This window comes from Montipora capricornis, chromosome 2 (genome assembly GCF_036669925.1).
Source record: "Montipora capricornis isolate CH-2021 chromosome 2, ASM3666992v2, whole genome shotgun sequence".
NCBI classification, from domain to species: Eukaryota; Metazoa; Cnidaria; class Anthozoa; order Scleractinia; family Acroporidae; genus Montipora; species Montipora capricornis.
Genome location: NC_090884.1, coordinates 56117162 through 56129661, shown reverse-complemented (window position 1 = coordinate 56129661; position 12500 = coordinate 56117162). Strand labels below are relative to the sequence as shown.

Here is a 12500-nt window from a genome sequence, read left to right as displayed (position 1 = left end):
TTTCTATTGATTTAAAAAACAACCTTGAAAGACCTCAAGTTGCCATGCATCTGTTCAGTGACAGATCGTAGAAGACACCAAAGTGTGATAAGAACAACGGTAAGGCATTGGGCTATCAACCTGGGCACCACGTTTTTGCACTTACCTCATTTTGCCATCATCTGTGATCTACTACTGGTCAGGTACATGGCAACATGGAATTTAATTGGTCAATTTAATCACGGTTTGCGCATCATAATGAAAGTTGTTTAATAGAGACAGTAAGTAAAAATTCGTTGCTATTTCACATGCAGGCACATCGATGGAATTTTAACATGTCATGAGAAAATCTACAAATCTGTCAATGTTGACCAACCAAAAGCAGACGTCTTTTCACAAGGTAACTTTGTTTGGAAAAGGTTAAACGTTTTGACAACTTTTTTTGCTTCTTAACACAAAATTCGCTTCTACTTTAATTTATGAAAAGGAGTATGGATTTTGCTATACAAATGGCATAAACAAGTGGACATCTTTCATATGTGGCAGATAAATGTACCCTTCATAATGATGAACCTAAACATAATAATTTAGTGTAAGAAATCACACCATGAAGAATTCATGATTGAGGAAGGAGTTATTGCTTTGAAAGCTTGTTTCGTATTTGGATTTGCCTGAAGGCTTGTCCAGTTTTAAGCAGTTGCAAAATACATGTGTCGTGTCAAGCATCTCCTCCCGTCATCTCACGTGCTCAGTCTTTGGACAGGTCCAGCACAGATCTGTAGAGTCTTCACCAATCTCGGTTTCCAGCTTGGACTTTCATTTTACGGTGTAGGTAATTTTTTCAGTGGCTCAAGATTGTCGAGCATCATTACATTTCACCTTATTCTGGATCTTTTTCTGCATATACATTTAAACAGTTCCTTTATCCACCCAACTAATTCTCTCCATCCCTTCTCCGGACCAATAGTTCAATAGCCTCTAGGAATTTTGCTTCTTTTTCCTAAAGGAAAAAGTTATTATTATTATTAACTTATTCCTTCCCTGTTTAATGATGCTGCCGTAATTAAAGTAAAGGATCTGGTTTGCATGGTCTATATGCTGGTATCAAGATTCTAATGTCTAGCTCTTTTTGTACATCTCCTTTGCCTGCAATGATCTTCGTTTGTCCCTTTTACATAAGACAGTAATTGGATAGCACATTTGTCTAACAAGCTGTTAGCTAATATACTTGTTGTCATAAAAATCTGACAAAAATAATTATTTTCTTTCTCTTGTTTTTAAATTAGTGTTGGCCTACCTAAAGACAAATTCTCGAGACAATGCTCCTCACACACCCCGAGTTGTACTACTGGGTCCCACAGGATGTGGTAAGAGCGTACAAGGAGAACTGCTGTCAAGTAAATATGGCCTAGTAAATGGTGAGTTTGGAATCATTGATGATGCAAAGCCAAGGGTGTTTTAAAGGTGCCGTGTTCCCACAATAGCACATCTCGCTCATTTTGGCATTATTGAAAATTAATTTTTCTTCGTCAGTGTTAATTACCAGTATCTTCAGTTACCTGTTTAAAACAATTTTTGGTAAATATTAACTTCGAAGACCATGTGCATCGGCCAAGTGATGAGTTGTTTGCCGTCTTGTAGAAGGCCGCAAACTTTGAAACACCCTCAGTTGCGTTTGGCTAACCTTCTTTCCTTTCTTCCTTCCGCGGTTGACAGGGGCACTGAGTTGCTACAATAAACCTTATTCACGATGGCCGCCATGTTGGATTTGCTATTATCATGTAAATTAGCTACACACTTCTGAAGGGGCAAACAGTTCGCGAGGTTTTAACGAACATCTTAGCCACACAGATGCTTTGTTTCACGTTCATTGAACGTTTATCACCTAAGTAGTAAAATAGAATGATTACACAAGTTACTTCGACGTTTTTTTTAGTGAAAAAATTGAGCAGATAACGAAGTAGAAAGTCAAAATGCCAAAGGCAATCAAACGATATAAAATTATTCTAAAAGGTACTTAATTCTAAATTCTAAAATGTACTTTTAGCAATGTTATTTCAATATTTCGACCAGTCGATTTTCCGCAATTTCCCTTTTTTCCAATGTTTGCGCCCCAGCATAACACATGGCTAATTTGCATGACAATTTGAAAACCAACATGGCCGCTATCGTGAATAAGGCCTATTGAATTTGTTTGTTTAGCAATTTCCAAACATGTAGAAAGGAGGCTTTAACCCCAACATTGCACGGTCTGTAATTTGTTTCCATTTTGTTAGACCGCTGGTAGGCTCTGCTTTTTGTGAATTTCTTTTAATCTACGATGAATTGGATCACATATGAACTGCGGATATGAAATCAAGTGAAGCTATGATCTTCGCAGTTGTGAACGCAATTTTTGCAATTGCGTAGAGAAGCTTGAAAAATTCAGGACTTCAACGGGATTTGAACCCACTGTGTTAGAGCGTCGCACCGGTATCGCGAGGTCACGGCTTCAAATCCCGTTGAAGTCCTGGATTTTTCAGGCTTCTCCACCCAATTGCAAAAATTGCGTTCACAACTGCGAAGATCATAGCTTCACTTGGTTTCATATGCGCAGTTCATATATGATCCAATTCATATATAATTTCATGGTTGATTTATTCCTCACGGGAACATTAGAACCCACAAATGACCAGCTCCCACCGTCAGTGGCTTCATAGCTCAGTTGGTTAAAGCGTCGCACAGGTATCGCGAGGTCACGGGTTCAAATCCCTTTGAAGTCCTGAATTTTTCAGGCTTCTCTACGCAATTGAAAAAATTGCGTTCGTTAGATAGTTTATGGACTGAATAAATAAACTATCTAACGAACGCAATTTCCAAACATGTAGAACAACTGCAAAGATCATAGCTTTATTTGATTCTTTTAATCTGTCAGTAAAGACCTATTCTTTAAGCTGGTTTTCAGTCTTCGTGGTCAGGTCTTGTGGTCTTGTTTAAAATTGACCAGTAAGAGTGATGTTTTTGGTTCTTCTTGGTTATTTTTTCTACATTTGTGGTCTTAGTTTCCAGTACGGAACTTATCAAGCAGTCTCTTGTTGATGATTCTTTACTTGGCAAGGAAATCAGACCATATGTGGAGAGAAAAATCATGAGTAAGTATTACCTTTACTAATAGATACAGGGGTCCTTTATTTTAGATACACAAAATTTAAAATCATTAGACTGGGCTGGTTTAACGGGACCTCGTTGCTCTGAGACACGGGGCAAACCGTGATACTAGTTATGGTGATACTGCCAACTTACAAAGCCTTGTCATGATCCATTTTGTGAGCCTTAATGGCATTTCTGTTATTCTTGACAGTCCCCGATGATTTAGTTCTTCAGTTACTGCAACATCGCTTGGCTCAGTTAGATGCTGTGACCAGAGGCTGGGTGATACATGGTTTTCCTAAAACCAGAGAGCAAGCAGAGTCATTGACAAAGGCTGGATATGAGCCTAATAGGTACAAATATGGCATGATTCATCCTATCTTGTCAATAAATTCCACGAGAGGTGAAAGTAATGTACAAGGGATCATCGCAGTTAAGGCCTGGTTTTCACTGGCGACATAACCACAAACGCAAGCGTAAGCAGCTTATGCTAAGTGAAAACGAACGTCGACATAAGCCGCAGTCAAAATCAACCAGGGCCTTCTCGAGAAATCGTCCTTCTAAATAATTCGAAAGTCAAACTGGCTCGCAGCTCATGTTACGAGAAAATCGAAAGTCAAACTGCCTTGTTCCTTTAAATTCGATTTCGAAACAATTTTACGTCGAACTAGCTGCCTCAAATTTTAAATTGAAAGTTACTCGAAAAACAAATTTATAAAATGCTGAAAATGGCTCGCATTTTAAAGTCCTTTTTTCTCTAGATTGTTTGCGTAAAGACTAGTTTATGATTCTTGTATTAAATTACTTCAAATTCTAATTTGCTTTAAAGACGGTCACCGTAACTGGTTAATCTATCTGTGATAACACAACATAATTCAGCACTGAAGGAACAATGTATAAAGGACACAGATTTGAACTGTGGAAATGAAACAAGTGAAGTTTTGATATAATCGCAGTAATGCGAATACTACGTTAGCACTAACGAAAGGAAAGCCTGAAACATTCAGGCCTGAATATTTTAGGCCTTCCTTTCGTTAATGCTGCAGTAACTTGTATAATACAGCACTGTTGCAACTGAGCCACACGGTTATCCGTGAAATATGTATGCAGGGTAATCAAACGGAGACGAGTGAAATGAGGGAATAATTTCACTCGCGTTTTGTCCATAATGAAATAATTTCCCGAGCCTTTAGGCGAGGAAAATTGTTTGATTATGGACAAAACGCAAGAGAAGTTATTCCCTAATTTCACGAGTATACCATTTGATTAGCAATTAATATCATGGGTGACAAATTACGTTCAGAAAACGCCATTTTGGCACAGTAGGAAAGTTGCCGTGGCAAAATTGTAATTTCAAATGTGAAATTATGAATTAACGATGAAATTTCGCGCCAAAATTAAGGAGTAATTAGTCACCCATGTTGTTAGATTGGAAATGTGCATTGGTAAATTGGTACGCTCACACGACTGTTTCAGGGTGATCTTTATGGATGTACCGACAGACACCATACTGGAAAGACTCACTCTTCGAAGTGTAGACCCCGTTACTGGAGAAAGGTAAGGTCCATCTTCGAACATTTTCATCCTAGCCAAGTGTACACCAATTGTGTTCACGGAGACGAATATAGACCATTATGTTTTGGCAAGCAATTCTCAAGCTAAATGGAGCAATATGTTGGCTAGATTTCGGTCGGGATTTTACGGTACGAACCATTACTATGGACAGGGTTCGTTTCCGTATTTTTCCTCTCAGTTGAGAGAAACACAAAATGTTTTTAAATAAAAAGCAGAATTTAATGTTTTCATCACAACAGTACAATTATAGCATAAGGAATTTTTTATCTGGAAAAGGTTACCGTTCAAAGCTCGCGGATGAAAGACGAAGATTACGAACATTCACCAAGCGGAGAGGTGCCGATCGCTCAAAGAAATGACAACTTACTAGCCTCACTTGCTGGGGACCGTACCGGGGAATATTGGCCCTCGCTCGTTTTAGCACGGTCCTCGCTGTGCTCGGTACGTGCTGCCACGACCTCGGGCCAATATTCCCCAGTACAGCCCTCACGCTCAGTTAGTAAGGGATTAGTCATTCTCTAATAAGCAATTTTACAGTTGTTTGTTCAGTGACCTAGCGTATGAGCAACTGTGATGCTGCCGGTGACCTTGAATTGAATTGAAATTCATACAGACCTCACTGCTGTGTTGTTGTAATTCTAACATTAGAAAAGCACAAAGGTTTGTATCAAAACAGGGTCACCGGCAGCCTCGTTTCCATTCTTAGGCCAGGTAACTTAGCTACAATTGTAAAATGGTCAACTATACTCTGAAATTACACGTATGTACCCAATTTATTTTTTATGATCCTTCGCCACATTGTGGGAAGTGAACAAGATGGAATAGTCGTGAAAGACTAAGGCCTAGTTTGTACGTCGCATAATCGTCGCGTCGAATTAAATACTAATACTAATACAAAATTGCCGCCATTAAATATTCTTTTGATTCTATTCAAATTAGCCCTTAATGCCTCGTTCTTAAGCTTAAAATTCGAAAGAATTTTTTTGCCTTGAACGAGGTATCAATGGCGACCATTTTGAATAAGGTGTATTATCTTCGTCGACTAGACGTCGTAAACTACCATCCGATTTATCCGACGAATTGATTAGACGAATTTAAGTCCGACACTACTATATGTGAACCCACCCGCTTTGAAAATCACTATCGCGTTCTGGAATTATGGCGACCAGACAGACATGTTCTTTTAAGTCAGGTGCTGTTTTGGAAAATAGTCGAGGAGAGAAGAAGGCAGCGGCAGTTGAGCAGAATTACCGTATGTGTCCTGTTGATGAGGAAAAGGTTTTTTTCTAAACTCAGATAATTGGTAGAGCATTGCACCAAACCTCGTTCCCAGGGTCTCTCTTCTCTGCCTACATTGTCTATTCGCAACGACAATGGAGGCAGAGACGAGAAACCCTGGGAACGAGGGTGCATTGCACCGGCATCGTAGAGCCCATTGCAGAGGTCAAATCCCGTTGAAACCGCCTGCATTTTTCACTCAGGTCTCTGAGACAATTGCTGAAATTGTCCTGAAAAGTGCGAGGATCACTTTCACTATTTCGATTACCAGTCATGTTTGCCATGCGATTGTAAAGAATCTTTAGAAATGGTCGGTTCAAGATAATTTTCCCCTAATTGAGAAGGATGTTCCATGCCGCAGGGGAGCAGTTAATGGATGCCATCTCCCATAGACCACTTTCATAAATGGCGACCAACTTTACATTCTTTTGTATTAAGTTAATGTAGACCTACTGCCCTCGTTTTAAAACAAATATTCTTTTGAAATTTGCTCGTCGTAGCGAGGTTAGTAGGGCTTATTAGCATTAAAACAAAAGAATAGTTTATTTGCCCGCCATTATGAAAGAGGTCTATAAAGTGCCCAGCAGGAGATCAAGAAGCAAGTAAAGAGTTCCACAATTTTAAAAACTTTTTTTCTCGATAGTGCTCATGGCGTCTGTTCATGCAAGAGGTGGTTTTATTTGGGCCAGTGTTGGCCTCGGTGTTTTTGGCCTTTTTGGTGTTGGTGAAAATTAGTTTCCGCGTTAATTCTTCATTTACGATAATATTAACGACATCTTTTAAATGTGCTTATTTCCAGACTGCCTTTCTTACTGGTTTAGATGTCTTTCCGCTTCCCTTTAGATTCGCTTCACATTACCTTCCCCCCCCCCCCCCCCCATCTTGCTCTTCTTGAACGCGATCTTTTTCCCTCAACTTTCAAGTTGTCCACTTTCATCAACATCACTGTCGTCGTATTTAAGATTTAAGTGGAAACTCGTGTGTGTATCCGCTGTCCTTGATGGTGTATCGAGTGTGCTTGAGCTTCTCAAAGAACATGCTTCATCACAGAGAGTCATTCTCCACAACGGATCCTTAACAATTATTCTTCGAGGGTGCGCTGAAGTGATAGTGATAGATAATGTGTCTCGTTGGTTATAATCATTTTATATCCAGCCAGCCCGAGTACAATAATTGTTTTATTAAAAACTCCATGTTGTTCCCGGGGGTAGTATTTGTCGACTAAAGCATCGATTTCTGCCTCGGTCTTTTCCGGTCCAAAACGGCTTTTGTCGGCCATTTTGTTCTCAGAGTTCAGCTCCCTTTATCGCTGACGCGTTCCTAGATCATATTAGGTACAGCAGGTATTTGAACTGATAACCTCAGTCGATATTGATAGGTTATTTCGGTATATTCGGCTGTTCATTTTTTTGTCTAACTGATTTTGTTTATCTATTTTTTTATTTTTGCTCTGACCGTGACACGTGTTTTTTAAAATTATTGTAAACAGCGTAAGCTCTCTCGATGAGCACCCCGTGCTATTAGAGCAAATGGTGAAATAAATATTGTTTATAAAAATTTACAAAAACGCCGGAGCACTTCAAGCAGTATTTTGAACTCTTCCCCGCCCCCGACGGTTTCATTTTCTCGGGGGCAATTGAGCATTCAATTTTTACACAAACTGGTTGGCTGCAAATGATGCAACAGTATTTCATTGTTTTGTCGCATGTTACACAGTTGTTTGCGAGCATTTTACGCCATGCCACCATTTTGGAAACGTAATACGTATGGACAGTGCTCAAAATGTGCTTTTCGGGTTTACGGGAAGGCGAGGGTCTAAGTTCGTAATGTATTAACAAGAGAAAATAAATTTTACTCTTGATTCATATATATATTTCCTCTTTTCTAGATACCATCTTATTTACAATCCTCCACGAACAACGGAAGTGAAACAGAGGTTACAAACGGTGGGTTTTATGATTGACTGTATATTGTAAATATCGATATCTCTGGTTCATTTTTGATTTCTGTTTCAGAGCCCAAAGGATGTGGAGTCAGCAGTGAATGAAAGAATGTCTCAGTACCAGGCCTACATCGAGGAGATTGAGGAATACTACGAGGAGACTGGGCAACATATTAATGCCGATCAGGACATTCATACTGTGTTCGAATGCATTGAGAGCGTCATTGTAAATCCCATACCACGAAAAAACTGATATGAACTGTTTTATCTGTGATAACACTCATGGTGTTTTTGAAACAGTGCATTGTACATAAATGTGTTTTGATTAAATTTGATGTGCATCCCAGCGCACCGGGTTCGAATCCCACTGTGGATTGTGGATTCGTTCTTGCGTTCCGCAGTTCACTCAGCTTTTATTCCATTCAAATTAACTAATCACTCCATTTGAGGTCGCTGAAGATGATGAGTACCTGGCCCCAGTTATTCAAAAGGTGGGTAACGCTATCCACAGGATAAATCACTATCCATTGGATTGCTCAATTGGTTTTGCTATGAGTTATCCACTGGATAGGGATTTATCCGGCGCGGATAGTGCTATCCTCCATTTGAACTACTGGGGCCAGTATTATAAGAGTGGTGCCCACCTCTCCCTGCCTTATGAACGGTAGACTGAGGCCATTGTTTGTTTTCACTATAAAAGTTAACGTTAAAAAACAACGACGTTTCGACCGTTCGACGGTCATTTTCAAGTTGAACAGTAAAAGTTTCGAATGCGTTAAAATATATGTAACCGATTACAAAAATGCTAATAAGATACTGACCAAAACTCTAAAATATTTACAGAGAAACAATACACACACACAAAAGAACAAAAAATTGCCGCATGAAGAAACGCTGAGTAAATAACTTCGCGCGTATCGAGTCACTCTGTTGTTTGTTGGTTTATTTATTTATTTGTTTGAGCGGGTTGAAGTATTGGCTGCTACTCATCTCTCCCCAGTTGCTCAAACGGTGGATAGCGCTATCCACCAGATAGATCACTACCACTGAATAACTCAATTGGTTTGCTAGTGTTCATCCGCTGGATAGTGATTTGTCCGCTGGAGATAGCGCTATGCATCGTTTGAACAACTGGGACCTGATGTGGACCTACTACACCCACCCACCCATACACTCACGAAGGACACCGGGAACGTCATCCCCTACTCTTATCGAGTAGTGTATGGGTTCTTTAACGTCCCACGGAGAACGTACAAACATGAAATATATTTTTGAGGAGGGTCCTACGGTTTTAGTCCTTATCCGATCCGAAAAGACTTGAAAGTCTAACCATTTGCGGCCAGTGTAATTACAATGGCAGCACTTTCTCCTCATTTATTCTAAGACACTGAGTCCGGCCGGAGTCGAACTCACGACCTCCCGCATGGCAGCTCGGTGCTCAAACAACTGAGCCACCGGTGCGCGGAGGAGTGAAAGCTTGATATGGATCATGGGAAATTGTCATATATTGTTTAAAAGATAACCCAATCGTATGGACATAGGACTCGAGCCTAGGAATGTTAATTATTTGCCCGTCACCTAACTACCAGACCTCTGTACCGCTAACTGCTCAGGGAAAATATTCGAGACACTATTTGATAATGCGGTATTATCACTCGGCAACAAACAATATTAAATGCTGCAAATGGTCGGTTACCAAACTTCACGTCAAAGCTAAACATTTTAAAATAAAAGCTTAGGCCTAAATTATTAATCTAGTTTAGGCCTAGTTACTTTGAGAGCAGGTTAATTTGTTGGGCTCATCAAGTTCCTGTGAAAGGACTTGATGAATGAAACAGACGTTATGTAATATGTCAAAAACTACTGCGAGTGTGTCATCAGGTGTTCCAAACACCGAGAAACAGATGAAAGCTCAGGCGGAGTGCGTCTATTGCTTCGAGGTGTTTTTGAACCCCTGATGAAACACGAAGCACGAGTTTTTGACATGGCTTCTCAACTATGACTGTAATGTGATGATCTTTTGTTTTATCAGACAAATGACAGTAATTTGTAAAGGAAATGAATATTCAACATTTGGGTGAGTTTAAAAGGTGAACTTTTGAATAAATTTACATAACAGGGCGGGATGGGGAGCGAGTCAGAATCACGTCGTTTTCGCCCGCCAACATCACATGTTCTTATGACGTCAGGGTTAACGCAACATGCAAGAAATGGAATTTCAGGCGTTTGAGTGCATACTAATGAGCCGGAAATGAAATATTTCTGCGGCACTGGAGCAGTGGTGACTGGAAATAGTCCAGTCGAGGTGCATGACGGGTTGCCAGGGAGAGCTATATAAGAGATGTGTATCACGTGAGATAGTCATTCTAGGCCGACACCTCGTTTTGGTCAACAGAAAATTTCGTCCCTCCTGCGGTAACTTGCAAAAGATGCTTTCTTGATTTCGAAATAACTTTTAAACCTTTACCAACCAATAGGAAGGTGCGAAAAATCCGAATATCTAAACGGCGGCTTACCAAGTGTAAATTATCGCATAATCAGCAGATTCCAACAGGATATGAATATTCAAATGCTTTGAATAGTAGCTGTACTTTCTGGTACAATGTATACATAAGTTGGTACAGAACTTTGCGGCCAGAACTGTGTTAAGACTGAGAAAGAAAAAGTGTTAATTAAATGTCCTGAATGTCTTTGTATCGACAATGATGCTCGACACTGATTAGAGCAAGCGAGTCGATGTAGTGAAAAACAGCATAAACTGTTGGACAATGCCATGTCGTCAACAACAAGCACTGCCCAAAATAAGAGCAAAGCTAAGGCTAACGAGTTTGTGAAAAGAGCCAAAAAATAATAAGCATTGGACTTTTTTGGTTACAAATAGTCTTTGTCAATTTTATTGAATGAAAGACATTTGGTAACTGAGAACTATGATGTTATATGACTGTTTACAAAAAAATTTCTTGCTGCTTATCTTCCTCAGTTTCAAACGACTATGGACGTCATGTAATTTGAAAAACTGAGTTTTCCTTGGTAAGAAGATTTAACCCTTGTTTCTGTGAAGGATGCAAGCCATCTTGTCTGTTCAAAATTAAATAAGGCATTTGGTTGTGGAACCGGAGCTGTTGTTGGCTTTGTTAAGAGGTTAGAATTCAAAGAAAGCTTCCTATTTTTTTCCTATTTTTCTGACTATTTTGGAATGAGACTACCTGTTTTTTTCTATTGTTTTACCACTGTCTTTCCTATCTTCCTATTTTCTGAGTGTCATTTGCCACTTGACGCCCTGTAGGGGTTTTTTCGCCGAAGGTTTATTAGCATAGAGGTTCATTTAAATTCAAGTGTCTTGATCAGTAGTTTCATTGGGTATCAAGATACATGCACCTGACCAAAATAGACCCTATGCAAAAATGGCTGCCTTTAAATTATTCTTTTGTTCATATTCAAAATAGCCCAACTAACCTCGTTTTTGAGACAAAAATTCTAAAGAATTTGTTATCCCGAACGAAGTTAGTTGAACTATTTTGAATATGAACAAAAGAATAATTTAAAGCCATTTTGCATAGGGTCTATGGGGCACTCTGATCGGCTAATAACGTTATGAATTATTAAAGAGTTTGAGAATAAACTTTCAATTTCGGATATTGGGTATCTGGCTTTCTGATTATCTCGCTCAATAAACCGTAGTGACAAGTATGTGGAACTGATTGCATCGGTAGTTTTGTAAAAACTGAGACAACATCCTGTCGTTCTGTAATTAAAACAGTTCAGAATTTAATGAAAATTGAATAAAATCCATTCGCGTTTATTGGGGGCGCGTTCAATTGACCCCATTCCAGAATACGAATACGTGGTGTGATGATTAAAACGGTATGTCTGGCGCGTTTCGAAGCAGAAAGGATAATAAAAATATGTTTAAAATAGCATTTTAACCGATGTTTGACCATTTTAACGTGAATCTCTGTAAAAACGAAGGATTTCTAACTTATATTCCATGTATTCCTATTCCGGAATACGGTCAATCGAACGCACCCTACATATGAGACTGCGAGGTTACGCTCCTCGTTGGTTATTTACCATCTCATAGCCAACGCGTGCACATGGAATAATTGTTAATTTCAAGTGCGAGTTATAGACGAAATTGATCTTTCGTCTATAACTCGCTCTTCAAATAAATATCTTTATTTTATTCATGATGAACTACATAGACGGCCAAGGTTAGCTGAGGTTGTTTTCCGGCCACCTAGATAATCGAAGCTGATTACACCACCAGTCTGCATGATTCCTCGTCATACATTTACTCTCAAGTGAACCTTGCCCAATGATCGTCGAAAAAAAAACGATAACGGGTTTCATATTTGCATTTGATATTCAGGTGCTTAATTAATTGAGCTCGAGCTGAAAACATTTCACCTGGATGGGCTGTGTGTGGGTTCCTTACATCGATTCCAAGTCGGTGCTTCCAAACACGGCGTTATCACGGCATGGTCACTTTTAATTTAATCCCGTGAAAAGAAGGCCCTCGCCACGTGAGACGCTCTATTAAACTTTTATGGCGATAAAGGAAAAACATTGACACTACTATAGGACAAGCAGACAAACA

The 12500-nt window shown here is 39.4% G+C and overlaps 2 protein-coding genes across 3 annotated transcripts in view; one reads left to right on the top strand and one right to left on the bottom strand.

Moving 5' to 3' along the window:
• The window catches only part of LOC138028063 (adenylate kinase 8-like), a 35362-nt gene extending 27095 nt beyond the window's left edge, over positions 1 to 8267 (top strand). For both annotated transcript variants that reach the window (XM_068875633.1, XM_068875632.1), the window contains 7 exons: positions 294 to 379; positions 1266 to 1397; positions 3021 to 3110; positions 3320 to 3461; positions 4585 to 4665; positions 7850 to 7907; positions 7977 to 8267. In XM_068875633.1, coding sequence (XP_068731734.1) covers positions 294 to 379; positions 1266 to 1397; positions 3021 to 3110; positions 3320 to 3461; positions 4585 to 4665; positions 7850 to 7907; positions 7977 to 8156 — 769 coding nt within the window. In that variant the 3' untranslated portion in view covers positions 8157 to 8267. The remainder of the gene's footprint in view (positions 1 to 293; positions 380 to 1265; positions 1398 to 3020; positions 3111 to 3319; positions 3462 to 4584; positions 4666 to 7849; positions 7908 to 7976) is intronic.
• LOC138028105 (cilia- and flagella-associated protein 77-like) overlaps positions 1 to 12500 on the bottom strand; it is a 405094-nt gene that overhangs the window by 34517 nt on the left and 358077 nt on the right. The window lies entirely within an intron of this gene.